The 16,762-nt window shown below is 42.4% G+C and overlaps 1 protein-coding gene across 1 annotated transcript; it reads left to right on the top strand.

Annotated features, from left to right (window-relative positions):
- Window positions 1–2,673: 2,673 nt before the first annotated feature.
- man2a2 (mannosidase alpha class 2A member 2) lies at window positions 2,674–15,677 on the top strand. Its single transcript, XM_022754720.1, has 22 exons — window positions 2,674–2,805; window positions 3,125–3,382; window positions 3,487–3,631; window positions 4,889–5,060; window positions 5,283–5,410; window positions 5,752–5,925; window positions 6,471–6,657; window positions 7,398–7,575; window positions 7,873–8,075; window positions 8,541–8,723; window positions 8,945–9,059; window positions 9,178–9,248; window positions 9,352–9,517; window positions 10,871–11,107; window positions 11,252–11,374; window positions 11,655–11,769; window positions 12,083–12,216; window positions 12,349–12,490; window positions 12,857–12,990; window positions 13,807–14,001; window positions 14,186–14,296; window positions 14,567–15,677. Exons 1-22 carry the CDS (start codon window positions 2,674–2,676, stop codon window positions 14,717–14,719), a joined length of 3,456 nt encoding a protein of 1,151 aa, XP_022610441.1. The 3' UTR covers window positions 14,720–15,677.
- The last annotated feature ends 1,085 nt before the right edge of the window (window positions 15,678–16,762 follow it).

Below are 16,762 nucleotides of genomic sequence, written 5' to 3'. Positions count from 1 at the left end.
TTAAATGATTCAGAATAACTATGGCTTTTGTAGAATCACAGCCCTTGTATTAATATCAATATAAATCATTACAGTCTGGCACTGTTCTGTCTTTGAACTGCTGAGTGGATTGTTCTCAATATTACAATAATTAATTAGCAATAACTATTATGGGTAACTGGGTCATGTCAGGCATAACACCAGTTGGTGACAAAGTGTTGTAAACGGCGTTGAGGACTGAGCTTTACAAAGGCTGCGTCCACTCCTGTTGCACATGTCCTGTGTGACTGTAAGTGCTCGGACGAACATTTATGTGTTCATATTCACTGAAATCTGTTTGATAGATCAACGCAAGTTGAGTCCACCCTGTTCGTGGACGTTGTATTCATACTAATCATAATCATTCGGTAATTTGTAAACTAATGCTGTATTGCAGTCATCCATATATACCCACTGCATTTAAACGTCTAGTAATGAAAGATTGGTGCATTTATTTTAAAATCTGATGAAGCTGCTGGCCAATCACCGACTGATGCGCAGCTCCTCTCTTCCCATAACCCTTTGCAGGAGCTCAGTGGTGCTAGCTGCTAGGCTAGCTGCTTGGTAATCTGTCAGCCTGAAGCTAAAAGCACACACACCGCTGGGCACCGCACTCTCCTGGATTACTCTCCTTTGATGGGTAACGTCCTCTTTTTCATTTTGTTCACAAAGAGACAGACTGGCAAGGTCGCGCATGAACGTTAGTGAGGTTTAGACGGAACGTGAATATTTAGCCAGGAATATGAGCCACGTATTGTCTTAATGTTATCAAGCCAATACTTGCTATCGTCAGTAACGTTAGACATAGATGTGCTGTGCAGCACAGGCTTTTCACGGATGCAGACAGACAGACGTGACTGCCATTCACCTACGTTTATAAGCAAATTACAATCCTTCTATTAACGTCTAATAACTAACATCTGACTCTTGAATCTAGCTCGCAAACCAGTTGAGTTGACGTGGTAACTTGACGGCACATCTGGTAGCTAGCGCTAGCATGTTTAGCAGCATATTCGTGATGTCTAGTTAATGTTAAAGTAACTGAGGTAGTTTAAGGTTTACATAGTGTTTTAATGTGGCTAATGGGATAACCAGCTATAGCGGTTAACTAAATGTCGTGTATCAGAGTTTACATAGGATACAGTCTAAATGCTGGTATTTTAGTGCTCTTAAGTTTGCAGCAGCGCAGTGTTGCCTGGCTAACTGCCCAGCGAGTAAAAGTCATTAAAGTTAAACCTTTACAGAGGTGCCACCTCAGTCAGTAAGAGTACATGGGAATTTGATAGATTACGTAAGGGATTATGAATATTTAAGAATGTTTCCCGAGAGGCTAACATGCCATCATGTGAGCAGATTGGGGTCTGTTGTGTTTTGTTACAATAACTGAATGGGTGTAGTCGTTAGTTATCAATGTCAGACAGCTCAACAAACAAAGCCGTAAATATTCCTCATCTGGCCCAGCCTTCGAAATAATCGACTTCCTGTTGACACTGAGGCTGTTTTTCAGTTAGTCCTAGCAAACGTAAGTGCCAGATTATTATCCCAACTCCCTGTGGTAATGCTGAGGGATAGTCCCAGCCTGAGAAGTGAGCGGATTATGATTGTGTTGGATTTGCACACAGAGGGAAACAGGAACACCTATTAGTGCTGTGAGGAAACACAGGCCACTCTGCTCAGCTTGATTTCCCCCCCTGTTGACTTTACTTGTCAGATCAAAAAAAGTATTTCTCACTCTCCCGCAAAGCCCCTGTCACTTGTGCTTCTTGTCAGTAACAGTCCTGTTCTTGAAATGGCAGGCTGAATATGTATTTTTTGAATGCTCCATTAATCTAAATTTTTTCTAACAGCTGAAGAAGACCCTCTGATGTGATTTCAACTTTGGCACATGTGATCAAGGACAGACGCACTGCCCATGCTGCTACAGTAGATATGCAGTTACTACGCTGCTGAGAGAAGAATGACATTTGTCTCATTTTAATTCCTGGAGCTGCTTCGGGCAGAGTTGAGACTTGACTAAAAAGCTGCAGCTCTGAGCCAAGTTGGTCTTTTTGTCAGCCTATTTCTTTGCACTGCCACAGCGTAGTGTGCAAACTGTTATGGCACTGGAGGCCAACTGAGCAAAAGGGGACTCCGGCTGTACTGCAGGATTAGAGTCTGTTGTGGGAGTGGGGACTGGACCAGGAGAGCAGGCCCACAGCGACACACATCATGCTGCAGGGACACTAGGCTCCCTGTTTAAGCCCCTTCTTTGTGGCACTTGTTTTTTTCTTTTCCTGCAATCTCATCGGTTTGGATGGTTGAGCACAAGGGCTACTTTGAAGGAGCCCACCGGTGGCTGTGGTTTGGCCAAAGCTGACAGACTTTGCCAGCTATTGCAGATTTAGTATCCTTGTCCACTGCTCTCACTGCTTTAGCCTCCTTCGCTGTGGTCTCCAGTATGGTGAGTGGAGGCTGGAGGCATCGCAGGAGTGGAACTGAACCATTAATACTGGTGTAGCTGGTTACTTTCCATCATTTTTTTTTTTTTTTTTTGCACTGTGACGAGTTGCATTCCGGTTTTCAAGGACTTTTTCTCTGTGCTGGGAAAAAAAAAAGACCTCAGTCAAGGTCATTTTTCAAATTTAAACACCGGAAAGAAGAACGTTCCAGAGTAGGATGAAGCTGAGGAAACAGGTGACAGTGTGTGGAGGGGCCATATTCTGTGTGGCTGTATTCTCACTCTATCTGATGTTGGATAGAGTCCAACATGACCCGGCAAGGCGACAGAATGGCGGGAACTTTCCACGGGTAAGAATAATTGCTGTAGTGGTGATGTATATATTGTATGAAAAAGGTCTTTCTGCTGTTAAGTTTGTAGCACTTCCTTTTGCATTTCTTGTTGTTGACTGTTCAAATGTTAATAGTCACGTCCAATAATGCACTTATTGTACTGTAGAGATTCTGCCATTTACTACCTTTGCTGAATTTTTCACAACAGATTGTCTACTTTAAAGTCTTAAAACTGAAGTTTGTTCAGTATAACAGAGGAGAGCCATGTGGTTTTGATCAGCAGATGTTTTATGATGCTTCACAGCTGTATGATTTATTATTTCTGTGTGTGATTTAGAGCCAAATATCAGTTCTGCAGAACCGGATAGAGCAGCTGGAGCAGCTCCTGGAGGAAAACCACCAAATAATCAGCCACATAAAGGACTCTGTGATGGAGCTCACAGACACAGGAGCTGTGTCTCCTAGCGGCCACCTGCCATTCAGAAGTGCCAATGGTTCTTGGGTCCTACCATTTGATGGTCGCCCCACTTTCCTCGCTGTCAAACCCCAGGATTGCCAGTTTGCTGTTGGCAGCAATGGTCAAGCAGACGTTCAGGTGGGCTACCTACACTCCTTGTGTTGCTGTTACATTCTAGGTGTTAATCCTTATATTTGGGCTCTTATTAGTGAGCAGATGTTGAGTTTGTCTTTTAATTTTAGATGCTGGATGTGTACTCCCTCCTGAAATTTGACAACCCTGACGGTGGCGTATGGAAACAGGGCTTTGACATTACTTATGACCCTGAGGAGTGGGACAATGAACCGCTCCAAGTGTTTGTGGTCCCTCACTCCCACAATGATCCAGGTGAGTTACGATGGCGTTGCAAACACAGCAAAACTTTTGTTGAATGTTGATTATATCTCTGTGCTAGTTTGAAAGTCCATCTGATCAAACAGTTCCTTGAGACACAACCTAAAGCATGTCTGAACGCTTTTTTATCCCCAAGAGATTAAAAATAGTGCCTTGTTTGCAAAGAAAGAGACAAACCAGCCACTGTGAGGCCTTTCCTGAGTGGGAGGATGGTGATGGAGGCGTCGAAGTCATTCAAAATTAGATTCATTCGTACTCATTATTATTATTATTATTATTAGCATAATGGTGACATGATTGACGGCTTACCCACAAACAATGGAATTAGAAAGATATGGGATTGGAAAACTGTAGCTATTTATAGGTGGAATTGGCTCAGATTTTATTTTAGACTGACATTTCCATTTAACTTGTTTGCCAGCCTGCCACATGCTTGTTTACTTGACAGTTATTGATATGCTGACAGGCTGTAGAGACCTGCAAATTTTGCCCATCAACAGTGAGAATAGACTTCATTTGGAGCTAAATTTGATTCAACTGTGCTGCAAATTTTTTGAAGTATTTTTTTTTTAATGCAGCAGTGTCCAAGGTTTATAGACCATAGTGAGGTTTTGTATGCAGACATCATAATGTCAGTTCACGCTGAAGAAATGTGAGAGCAGGTTTGCTGGTAATAGGCAAATTTTTGCTAAATGTAAAAGAGGAATTTTGAGGGTTTTAGTCAAATCCAGGTAAGCAGGTCAAACAATGAGCCACACAGTGTTAAAAAGGCTGCAGTAAAAAGACCTGTCCCTCACAATTGATTACAAGCTCTAGTGACAGTGACTATGATCCTGCATATGTCCAGAATGATGTGGAACTTTCATCTCTGTAAAATATATTACTACAATATTTGGGATGAGTATTTCACAGTGTATTTATAGTCTGAGGTACACTGTTGCACACTAAAAATGCATAGAAAGTGCTTTTTAGTCACTTCCTTTGAAACCACTCTGCTAAATAGCTTTCTGAGGGGAACACTTCTACTTGAATAAAATATGAGTTTTATTTTTGATCTGTTGCAGCACTTTTTCCACAGTGCTGACTCTCTTTGCCTGCCCTGTCTTCTTGTCTTTGTATCGGCCGGCGAGATGAAGGGAGGCGAGGGGGTAGAGGTGTGTTGTATGTCAGACAGTCCAGTTTGTATCGGACAGTCTGTTTGCCAACTGTTGTGCGGATTTTCTTTTGAGATTTATCGTCATGTCTTGTTAGGTTGGATCAAGACTTTTGACAAGTACTTCACAGACCAGACGCAGCACATTTTAAACAACATGGTGGTCAAGTTGGCTGAGGATTCTCGCAGGAAGTTCATCTGGTCTGAGATTTCATTTTTCTCCAAGTGGTGGGAGACTGCAGACATACACAAGCAGGAGGCTGTGCGCAAGTGAGTCACAGTGCACAGTTTTGCCTTTCATTAATTCTCCACAATCTGAGAATTAATTGAGATTTCTTTGATGCCTACTGGCCCTTAAATATAGTCTTCTCATTGTATCTACTGGCAGACTGTGGATTCTCTAAAAATAGCTTGTTATCTGGTTAATGTGACTCTCCCTCTTTAGGGCTGGATTATCCTTACCTTGCTTTCTTAATCCTCTCTCTTCAACAGACTGATCCTTGGAGGGCAGCTAGAGATTGTGACAGGAGGGTGGGTGATGACGGATGAAGCCAACGTTCACTACTTTGCCATGATAGACCAGCTCATTGAAGGCCATCAGTGGCTGGAGAGAAATCTGGGTACACAATCCATCATTTACATTTAGGGAGGTGATCCCTAAATGTTTAAGAAGCTTTTTCCTTTTTCTGTGAAATTTCAGGACGTTTGCCTTCACCTTCAACTCTTTTCACTACATTTAAGTCTAACTTAAAGTGTTCCCGCTGCTCTCTGTGCTTTATAGTGAAATCTGAGCTTGTCATCTTGCATGCAGCAGGTGTAGCCTCTCACTCAGTGGGAGATAAAATACTTTGTGCGACTTTCAGTGCTTCCTGCTGAGGAGAAAGATTTCTTGAAAGATGTATTGCTTCCTTTTATATGTGAATATAAAGCTGAAATACTTGCTTCCTCCTCACTGTCATAGGTATAACTCCCCGCAGTGGGTGGGCAGTAGACCCTTTTGGTCACAGTGCTACTATGCCCTATCTGCTAAGGAGGGCCAACCTGACCAGCATGCTCATACAGAGAGTCCACTACTCCATCAAAAAACACTTTGCCTCCACCCGCAGCCTGGAGTTTATGTGGAGGCAGGCCTGGGGTGAGTGGACCGGAGCCATCAAATCATCTTATTCATCTGCTCATCTTTCTTAAGCTCAGTGCACAATGAGTCATGCCACTTGTCATGGCCTTTCAAAGAGAGGGAAATTTTTGGAAGGACAACCAGTGCAAAATAGCTTCAGATGGGATATCTTCATTATTATTTCTCAATGAATGAGATGTCTGCTTAAGATTTACTGCCCATTTGTTCTTAATGGAAAAATCCTCAAATATTACATTGTTGGATATGATCAATTTGTGATATTTTTTTTTAGGATTAATTTTGTAATGAAATGTCATCATTTACTTTTAGCTGCTATATCCAGAATGACTTTCTAGAGTCCCCGGAGAACACTGTAAGGGTGAATTTAAATTGCCAACATGTTTATGAGCACTGGTGTGTCAATGATTGTAGGAAGCATCCTTACACAGATCAGAACATGCCTCATCAGTGCATTTCATTCTGGAGGCTACAGATGACGAAGAACGTCTCTCAAACCAGTACTTTTTTTTTGTTTGTTCTTTTTTACTTTACTGCTTTGACAGACACTGGATCAGGCACAGACATCTTTTGCCACATGATGCCGTTCTACAGCTACGACGTGCCTCACACCTGTGGGCCCGATCCGAAAATCTGCTGCCAGTTTGACTTCAAGAGGTTACCAGGTGGTCGGATAAACTGTCCGTGGAAAGTGCCGCCGAAAGCTGTGGTGGAGGCCAACGTAGCAGAGAGGTGAGGCATGTCGGGCTTGGTTATCCTTTACTTTGGGAAAGTTGAGGGTGGGAGTTACTACAGTAAGTCTTGTCCTCACAAATCTTAGGATGTCTGTTAGAACCAGAGCAATATATCAACTGGGCTAATATATCAGCTGTAATTTGTTATATGTGATGGAGCAATGACATGATTTGAAGCATTTGAAGATGTCAGGCTGGGCTTTAGGAAATAATAATTGTGAGAATTTTTGTAGTTTTATATAGGCCAAAGAATTTGTCAATTAATTGGGAAAATAATCAGTAGACCAATTGTTAATGAATATAATCATCAGTTGCAGCCCCAGTTTATTTGTGTTTGTTACATGTTGATTCAAAATCTGGCCTCAGCTGTTCACACATACATACACAGCAGATTGGTCACTGCTGTTGCAACTTTCAGTGTTTTCTGTGCTACTCTCCTCCAAATAAACTGAACTTGTGCCAGCCCGAGAGCGTGGATGAACAGAGGGACACAGACACAGACTGCAGATAGTCTTGCAGTCACATTACGCAGCTTTTAAAGGTCCTAAAGAACTTTCCAGAGCACATTTTAGTGGCTGATGGAAAAACACCCCTGGGCTAATAGGCTCCTCCGCCTTCCAAGGTCATAGTGATTTGCTAGAAAAACTGGCATTTGCAAAGCAGGGCAGTTTGGATGCCAAAAGATGTGTGTCCTTAGCTTTTTTTTTTTTTAACTTTCTCTTCCTCATTGTCAATCAGGGCAAACCTGCTCCTGGATCAGTATCGTAAAAAGTCCAAACTCTACCGCAGCAAGGTGCTTCTCGTCCCTCTGGGAGATGACTTCCGCTACGACAAGGCCCTGGAGTGGGATCAGCAGTACATCAATTATCAGAAGCTGTTTGACTACATGAATTCTCACCCAGAGATGCATGTACAGGTGAGAAAATAATTTGTCAAGTGTCACAAATCGTGTTGCTAAATATATATATTTTTTTGCTTTCATGCATCTCAGCTTGTGGCGTATGAAGTATCACAGTATGCAACCTTTCTTGTGATAATGAATCATGCAGTGGTATTTTATCTTGCTGAAAGAACAAAGAATCTGTCACGACTCAATGTTTGGTTGAGAAGATGCCATGTAAGATGAAAGGCACATACATAATAATGAGGGCTTTTTATTTCTTCTGTTGTGTCTGAGTAAAGTCTTTTTTTTCAACGTGTCACCTGTCTCCAGGCTCAGTTTGGGACTCTCTCAGACTACTTCAGTGCTGTATACAAAGCAAATGGAGTGGCCCAGGGATCCAGACCTGCAGACTACCCAGTGCTAAGTGGAGACTTCTTTGCCTACGCAGACCGTGAAGATCACTACTGGACTGGCTATTTCACCTCTCGCCCCTTTTACAAGAGCCTGGACCGTGTGATCGAGTCACACCTCAGGTGGGGCAGATTTATCATAGATTGCTAATAACTGACACCCACAACCTGTGGTGTATTAATAATACTGTTGCTGTTTATGTGAGTGAGTTCTGCAAACGACATTGTTTTCTTTTTTGCCTTTTGTTTTGCATTGCAAACAAGATGTGGGTGTCACATCCAAGGTCAAGGCACATACTTGTACCTGCAAGATCCTGTATGCAAACTAAATGTACAGTCCAAATAAAAACACAGGGCTGGAATATGCTATCAGTCCCAGATAGACCTTATATGAATCTTAGACTTAGATTTCAGAGCAATTTGCTGGAATATAGCAAATAACACAGTTTAAAGCATATGTAAATCAATCAGCAGTCATTGTAAAATAGCGTAGGAATTTCAACGAATTTTTTTAGCCGTCTAAAAAAAGCTAACACGTCTTACTCTAAACGACTTGTCAGTGATAACTTGTTTGTCAATGTCCTTCAGGGGGGCAGAGATCCTTTACAGCCTGGCAGTTGCGAATGCTCGACATGCGGGCATGGAAGGCCGTTACCCGGTCTCAGATTATGCCCTGCTGGTCGACGCGAGGCGATCTGTTGCCCTCTTCCAGCATCATGACGCCATCACTGGCACTGCAAAGGAGAATGTTGTCATTGACTACGGCACCAAGTAAGAATCTGGGGTTTAGAGAGAAATGACGGATTGGTTAGATTAAATTCTTTAAAAAATTTAATTGGTATGGAGTAGGAAACTCTGCGCCTCCCCTCTGTAATCCCCTGTCTCTGTGGCTGTTCTATACTCTCCCATTCAATACTTTGAAGCAAAAGTATTGAAAAGCCATCTGGTGTGACTGCTGCAGTAAGCCATTGATTCCTCCTCCTCCTCCCTAGATTACTGCGTTCACTCATCGGTCTGAAGAGAGTAATCATCAATGCTGCTCATTTCCTGGTGATGAAGAACAAAGAGTTTTATCGCTTTTACCAGACGGAGCCTTTCCTGGAGACGGTAAGAAACAGCATGGTGTGACACTTCTGCCACCGTATAATAAACTGTTCAAACACCTGGATATTTGTGCCTTATCGAGTAGTCAGTATGTTTCCTATGTTATATTTTTCCTCTGTAGGATGATAGGCGTGCTACTCAAGACTCTCTGCCTCAGCGCACTTTAATAGAGCTGGACCCAGCAGGGCCGAGGTATTATCTTCATCCCTTCACATCTTTCATCTCCCCCGCCACCTCCCTCTGCTAGTCCTCCACCATCCTGTACTTACGATTGCTTTTTCCTTCCTTCTGCCAGGTACCTGGTTCTGTTCAACCCCATCGAGCAGGAGCGGCTGTGCGTCGTGACTGTGTTGGTCAACACGATCAGGGTGCGAGTGCTTACTGAGGATGGACAGACCCTCCCTGTGCAGCTGAGTGCTCAGTGGAGCTCTGCCAGTCAAATGAGTGCAGAGGTGTTTGAGGTAAGATGCTAAATTCATTTGGAAATGCTGCTTTCTGCATAGTGAAATTGGCATATCACTTGCACAGCAGCAGTGTCAGCAGCAGTCCTCTATCAGTGCTCAGCCACAGTACTGCTGTGCTCTCAAAAGCATTTTTGATAGCGCTCAAATCCCAATACAAAGTCATTACAGTTATGTGCTAATGTTGGAAAGAGAACATAGACCTGAAGCCTATAAAGTGAAAGTCTCTTATTGTTGCAGTTATGCAAAGAGACAGCAAGTGAAGCTGCACTGATAACAGTTGAAGTATGTGTTTGTCAGATGAATAGAAAGGGATGACTAAAACTTGTCAAGGCTAGTGCACATAGGTCTTGGGGAGCACTACTCCATATGTTAAAGAGGTTGTATAACGCAAAAAGAAAAAATGTGGGGGTGTAGATTTACAAGTGAGCTTATCAGACCTGTTTAGCCCGCTCCTCATCTCTGCTTGAGGCTAGCAGCTCAAGGCTAAAATAAAAAAAAAAAGATGACATCTCTGTCTCTTTTTTTTCCCCCCAAATATTTTTATTAAACTGTCAACCCTGAGTCAGACATTGTTAAAGGAATGCAGTGCTAAACTGGTGGTTACTTACCATTATTGTATCTTGCCTAGTGAATTAAGCTTTACAATACAGTATTTGTATACACAATTATTATCTTTTTATTTTAAATTCTCAGCAAATTTTAACCTTCAGGACTCAGTATGTTGAGTGATAGAATCGGGGTGGCTGTAGCGTGGGTGGTAGATTCGAAAGGTTGGTGGTTTGACCCCTGGCTCCTCATGCCAAACAATAATAAACAATGTGCTAGTGTGTATGTCTACCGAAGATGGAACAGGACAGGAAATAAAGAGTGTATATTTTCTTCTCTTTGTTTTGATGTCTGCCTGCAAGTCAGCATTTTGTTCTAAAAAAAGAAAAAACAAACAAAAAAAACCAACCACAAAAATAACCCCACACCCCTTTAATCTGCTCAAATCATATATTGAATCTACAGTAGTAAAAATATCCTATTTGCTTCACTACACTGCAGATGAATTGATTTTGCACAAATGAAATTCTCTCCACCTTCTGCAAGTAATAGATTTAAATATTAGAGAAATACAAACAGTCTCATCTCTCATCATATTTTAATTACAGCACACTGTTCCTAATGTTTAAATGCTTTTAACTTTTAATGAATGCCTTCTGGTCAACACTTCCTGTTCTGATTAAAAAGGAGAACGACGCCAGCATTATAAAACACCAGATTTTTGCGTTTTTATGAAATAAAATTTTGGTGCATATAACTGCTGCAGTTTATACATATCCAACTGTTCTTCCACCCGTTGTCCAGGCCACATTCATGGTTCGTCTGCCACCGCTGGGTCTGGCTGTTTTCCATCTTTATGACTCTCCGGACTCGCCCATGACACTCCGCTCTGACACCCTGCTCAGGCTGTCTGGACGGGGCGCCACTGCCCGGGCTGGGGACCCCCTCCCTGTCCGCTCTCAGCAGTCCGACCCTCAGACCTTCTATATCAGCAGCCAGTCTCTCACACTTGGCTTCTCTGGAACAACCGGTCTCCTGGAGGTTTGTGCTGTATCTGCCCTTGTTGACTTCATTGATAATTTGAATTAAGGGTTTGCGCTTCCTTTTTTTTTTTCTCTTTTTTTTTCTTTTTTTTTTTTTAAATTCTGCACTGTCTCTTCATCTGTATGGCTTTTTCATCTGCAGAGTATCAAGCGCAAGGATGATCCTCAGGAAGTGAAGGTTCAGATGCAGTTCATGGTCTATGGCACTCGCCCCTCTAAAGACAAAAGCGGGGCTTACCTCTTCCTACCTGATGGAAAAGCAAAGGTATTCTCTCAGTTGTTTATTTACCTCTCAGAAGGCTTTGATAGAGTCTCCCTGGTGTATTGTATCATGCTGGGAAGCTCAGGGGCAGGAAGGCAGAGTTGCTTCATCTTTTCTTTATTTTTGAGACAACACACAGGAGTGTAGGGGATTAGTTGCCTTAGAGTATCTTATTACTCATTCTGATGGGAGCGTCTTCTACTCCTCTCTCCATCGTTCTAACACTCTCATTTTCAGCGCTCGTTCTGCTCATGATTTTCAATTTCTCTCCTCCTGCTTTCAGCCCTACAACCAGAAAGAGCCACCTGTGGTGCGCGTTGTGGAGGGGCCTCTGTTCTCTGAGGTTGTGGCACACTACCAACATTTTCAGCAGACCATTCGGATCCACAATGTGCCAGGTAATAAACACACAAAATAAAACACAAAGTGGAATCAAATGGCTTTTGCTGAGGCTTTTTATGATTAGTTAAAGGCACCAGATGGTACAATACAACCACAGCCAATATGTCTAACAAAATGAAAGTTTATGGTTCAGTTATGTACTTTTTTTTTTTCTTGTCAGCTGACAGTGTTGTTGCCTGTTTCTTTTACTCTGAGCAGGATAGTACTATTTTAAGTAGCACTTGGCCCATATTTGCAGATCACATCTTTCTGTTAACTTCCCTCTTGGGCCTAAGTTTCGTTCTGAATAGTTTGGTTTTGTATTTTTAGGGGTGGATGGGTTTTCTATAGACATCACCACCATGGTGGACATCAGAGATCAGACCAATAAGGAGCTGGCCATGCGACTGGTCACTGACATCCAGAGTGGAGATGTCTTCTACACAGACCTCAATGGCTTCCAGGTCAGTCCCACCCTGGCCAATAGAGAAGGATAACATATTTTCTGACAGTAAATAAAGAAATATAATAATATGTATGCTTAATTATTAGTTTGACTTATTGTGCGGTTCTCTGCATTTGATCTCCACTTGTAGATGCAGCCTCGACACCACTACCTGAAGCTTCCCTTGCAGGCCAACTTCTATCCCATGCCCAGCCAGGCATACATCCAGGACAGCAACCACCGCCTCACGCTGCACACAGCTCAGTCTCTGGGTGTCAGCAGCCTGGAGAGTGGTCCGTATCTTATTGCATTTTATTTAATGTTATGTCATTTTTCTTCATGAATTGTTTTTTTTTTTTTAATGAAAGCTATCTCTGAAATGCACTTTCTTTTTTTACTGTCTCTAGCTTTTTATGGAATAGTATTGAAGCACTTATCTCTCCCTCTTCTCCCTCAAGAGATTTTCAGAGAACAAAACAGTTCATATCCTCACATTTGTGTACTGAGCAAATCCTTTTATAATGGTTATGTGAATAATGGAGGTGTTTGTAAATGTCGGATAGCTCAAAGTATTACTCTTCATCGATGTCTGATGTCTGAAAGTTCAATACAGGAGCTTTGTATCAAAGTTGTTTTCCCTGCTTCGCCTCCTCCCTCAGGCCAGCTTGAAGTGATTATGGACCGGCGGTTGATGCAGGATGATAATCGAGGACTGGGCCAGGGCCTGAAGGACAACAAGAAGACAGCCAACCGCTTCCGACTGCTGCTGGAGAGGAGATCCACGGGCAACAAGGTCAGTAAGATGACAGCAGAGGCGGCTATTGAAGCTGGCTGAGCACCCTTGAAATTCCAGCGCATCACAACGGACTACGGTGCTAAATTGCTCTTTGAGCTAGCTTGTTGAATGTAACAGTGTTTTGTCCTTCATTCTGTGTTCATTAACACCTTTCTTTGTATCTTTTTTTTTCCTGTACTCATTACCACTTCATCTGTCTTTTTGTCATACTCTCCACTCTCTAATTTCTTTTCCATTCTCTTCTTTTTCCATTTCATTACCTTCAGTATGATGGCTTTTTTGCCAAACTCTACTCCTTGTTTTGTTCTTTCCTCTCCAAATTCTTGACTGACGGAGTTCAAGAGGTAACGTTGCCTTGGCAACAGTGGGGATGCTTGTTAGCTCGCATTGTAGTCTGCACTGTAGCTCCAGTTCCTATTTTTTGCTTCCCTCCATCTCATAGCCGTAGCCAAAGCGCTCCATCTTTACGACAGCACAATTGAAAGTAACAAATGATATCATTCATCAAGTAAATGAATACACATTGGCAGAGGAAGGAAGGCATTGGTTGCAGTTTTATCATCCAGTTCTGATGAAACTGCTGATGGTACTTGGGATGAAGTTGTTCGTGCCTGCCACAAACATCAGACATCATGTTTGAAGTACTCTTAATTTTAAATTTGACATCATAGTGCTTTTGCTGTTACAAATTCAATATAGATCGATTAGCACTGTGTCTGGACTAGAATTAGAAATATACCTCCTACTCTGACAAACTAATTAGAGCCTCGAGCATCTACAGTCGGGATCTAATCTATCTCTGCCCCCCTCCAGATGATGGACAGTGCAACAACGAGCTTCCCGTCGATACTCAGTCACATAACCAACGCCATCCTGAACCACGAGATCTTGGCGCTGCCCGTCCTGCCCAAAAGACGTGGCATCCCTCCTCTGCAAACCTTCGCCCCTCTCAAGTCCATCCTTCCTTGCGACTTCCACCTGCTGAACCTGCGCAGCATCCAGAGCCAGGTGACGAGACAGAAATGACGACATACGTGCTCATTTTGGCTTTTCGTATTTTATGTGTTGACTTTGAAACCAACGTGTGTGTGTGTGTGTGTGTGTGTGTGTGTGTGTGTGTGTGTGTGTGTGTGTGTGTTGTGTGTGTGTGTGTGTGTGTGTGTGTGTGTGTGTGTGTGTGTGAGAGCAGCAGGACCCCCACTCTCCATCTCCATACACAGCCATGATTCTTCACCGTCTGGCGCTGGACTGTGGCCTTGAGGCTCAGAACCTGGGTTTCAACTGCACCACCACACAAGGACAGGTCAGGGTAGAAACACACACACACACACAAAGCAGAGATTTGTTCGTTAGTGGGAAATAATAATCACACACTTAAACTTCGTACTTTGCTTAAATATTTCTGTTCTATGCTACTTTATACCTCCACTCCTCTTTATTTAAGAAGGAACAATTGTGATTAAATTTATTGACTTATTAGTGTTTAATAACGCAACACTCAGAGTGGATGTACTTTTACTTCTTACTTACTTTCTAATCTTCTTGGCCATCCTTCCCTTCTCGCCCTCTGCAGCTGAGTGTATCAGGACTCTTCAAGAACCTGGACCTGCAGCTGCTGCAGCCCATGTCCCTGACCCTGATGCACGCCGGCACGCCTCTGGCCAACGACTCCACCATCAGTCTTGATCCCATGGAGATCTCTGCCTTCAAGCTCAAACTTCGCTAAGAGCCGTCCGAACCAAACGAGGCAATAAAAACAGGCAGCAGACTCCTTGGACCAAGAACCAGGCCCACTCCGGGCCACAGACTGGCAACAGAGGGGTCTGGGTCTCTCTGTTTCGTCAAGCAGAACCACAAACACTAGAGCTCGGAGAGGAATGGTCCACTGTAACAGGACAGACTGCACAGCAGGGGGCAGGCGATAGCTGTTACTGTGGACGTCTCCGAGAGCAGTAAAACCCGGGTGAACTCGCAGCTGTTCCAAAACAACTGAGACTGCCAGAATCGCTCGTCAGATACGACCCAGTATCTGTTTATCTCTGTAATCGAAATGAAATCTCATTTAGTTCTGCTTTGTAAGAACTTGTGTCTTTTTTCTATCTTCGCTCCATCCTAGACTGAACTACTGAATGTAAATATCCCAAATGACGAGGGGGTTGGGACTTGTGCCACATCAGAGTGCAATTTACAAAGCTTTATTTGATGTATGGGTTTTTAATTTTTTTCTTTTTCTTTTTTTGTACGCAGTGAAGAAGTCACACATCACAGCAGTTTGTTTTTGTATCTATCAATCTAATGTTGACTGCAGTTAAATTTTGTTTACGACAGACTCGAATGCAGCAAAGAGAATGTGTGGTCTCTCCATCTCAACTCACCTGGAGACCCAAGCTGCGGCTCTTTGAGCTATTGTACGTCTGAGTCCAAGAGTCCCATGTTGGTCACTACGTGATAACAATGTGCTCATTAATCATATCGGATGACTGTTTACCTTCTGTCTGCTGTTTTTGCTTGTAGATAGTCTGAAGACCTTCACTCCCTCTCTTCTTTTTTTCCCTCTGCCTGAGCTTCCTTTTCGATGATGAGAAAACTGTGGAAGCACCTGTTTGTCATTCCTGTGCTATACCTCATATATACCACAGGGCAGATATATCTGTGTGTGTGTGTGTGTGTGTGTGTCTGCAGAGTATGTTGATGTGAATACTTGAGGTTTTTTTTTTTTCTTCGTTTGTGAGGGGGGGAAGAGGGGAATGTTGAGGTTACGGTGTTCACTATCAGGGACCATTCATAGTACTGTTAGGTATCATTGATCGGTTTGAGTGTCTGTGTCGAACAGTGGGTCACATCTAAAATCAGAAAAGGAGGCGTCCTGTTGAAGTACTGGACTTAAAGGGCCAGTTCAACCAACTTGCAAAAAAAAAAAAAAAGTGTTATTCGCCCACACAGATTGTTTTAGTTTGATTATTTCCATAAGTTAAGTTAATGTTTTTAACAAAAGTAGCAAATACTCATTTGAGAAGCTGAAATCAGAACATTTGGCCTTTTCACTTTGCACGTCCCCATCACTCTGGATAGAAGTGTCCCACATATATACCTCACACTAGGTTTTGAGTATGATGCATCTTCATGCTGGAACAGTGACCAAATTAAGTATTCTTTAAAAAAAAAAGAAAAAAATGCACACTAGAAAAACCCCTTATTTTTGAGTGTGCTGTTGATGTAAACTCTTGTGTGATAATGCATTACATAAAAGAGAATGAAGGAGCTGCTCACAGCTGCACTAAACTAACTGTGGTGAAACAGCTTTAGGAACACGTCCAAAAAAGCAAAAAAAAAAAAAAAAACTTGAATTTTGGAGAAACAGTTCTGCGTTGTGAAGTAGCTGGTTGATTGTGTTTGAGGGTGCACATGCTGCATCATATCCTGCTTGTATTAACCAGTGAACTATGCTGGTGTCATGTTTGCTAACTACAACATACTATAGCATACTATGAAGATCAGTATACTGTATAACTAACTAGTATGGATAGGACACAGCAATTGTCTCTGTGATAATTGCAAATTTCTGGAAAGAGATGATGCTGTTTATTTTTATTTTTTTAAATGTATTTTTTTTTCACTGTTCAAATTTCGGGAGATGGATTTCTCAGAACTTAAAAATAGGCTACATTCCACTAGAGTCGAAGAAGAAACTGTCTTATGTGTAATTTGGGTGAACTGACCCTTGAAAAATTGTTGGATTAAACCACACACAGGGATCCTTAACACAGAA

This window comes from Seriola dumerili, unplaced genomic scaffold (genome assembly GCF_002260705.1).
Source record: "Seriola dumerili isolate Sdu_G_001 unplaced genomic scaffold, Sdu_1.0 BDQW01000219.1, whole genome shotgun sequence".
Classification (NCBI taxonomy): Eukaryota; Metazoa; Chordata; class Actinopteri; order Carangiformes; family Carangidae; genus Seriola; species Seriola dumerili.
The sequence above is the reverse complement of the archived record's forward strand: the minus strand, read 5'-3'. Positions and strand labels throughout refer to the sequence as shown.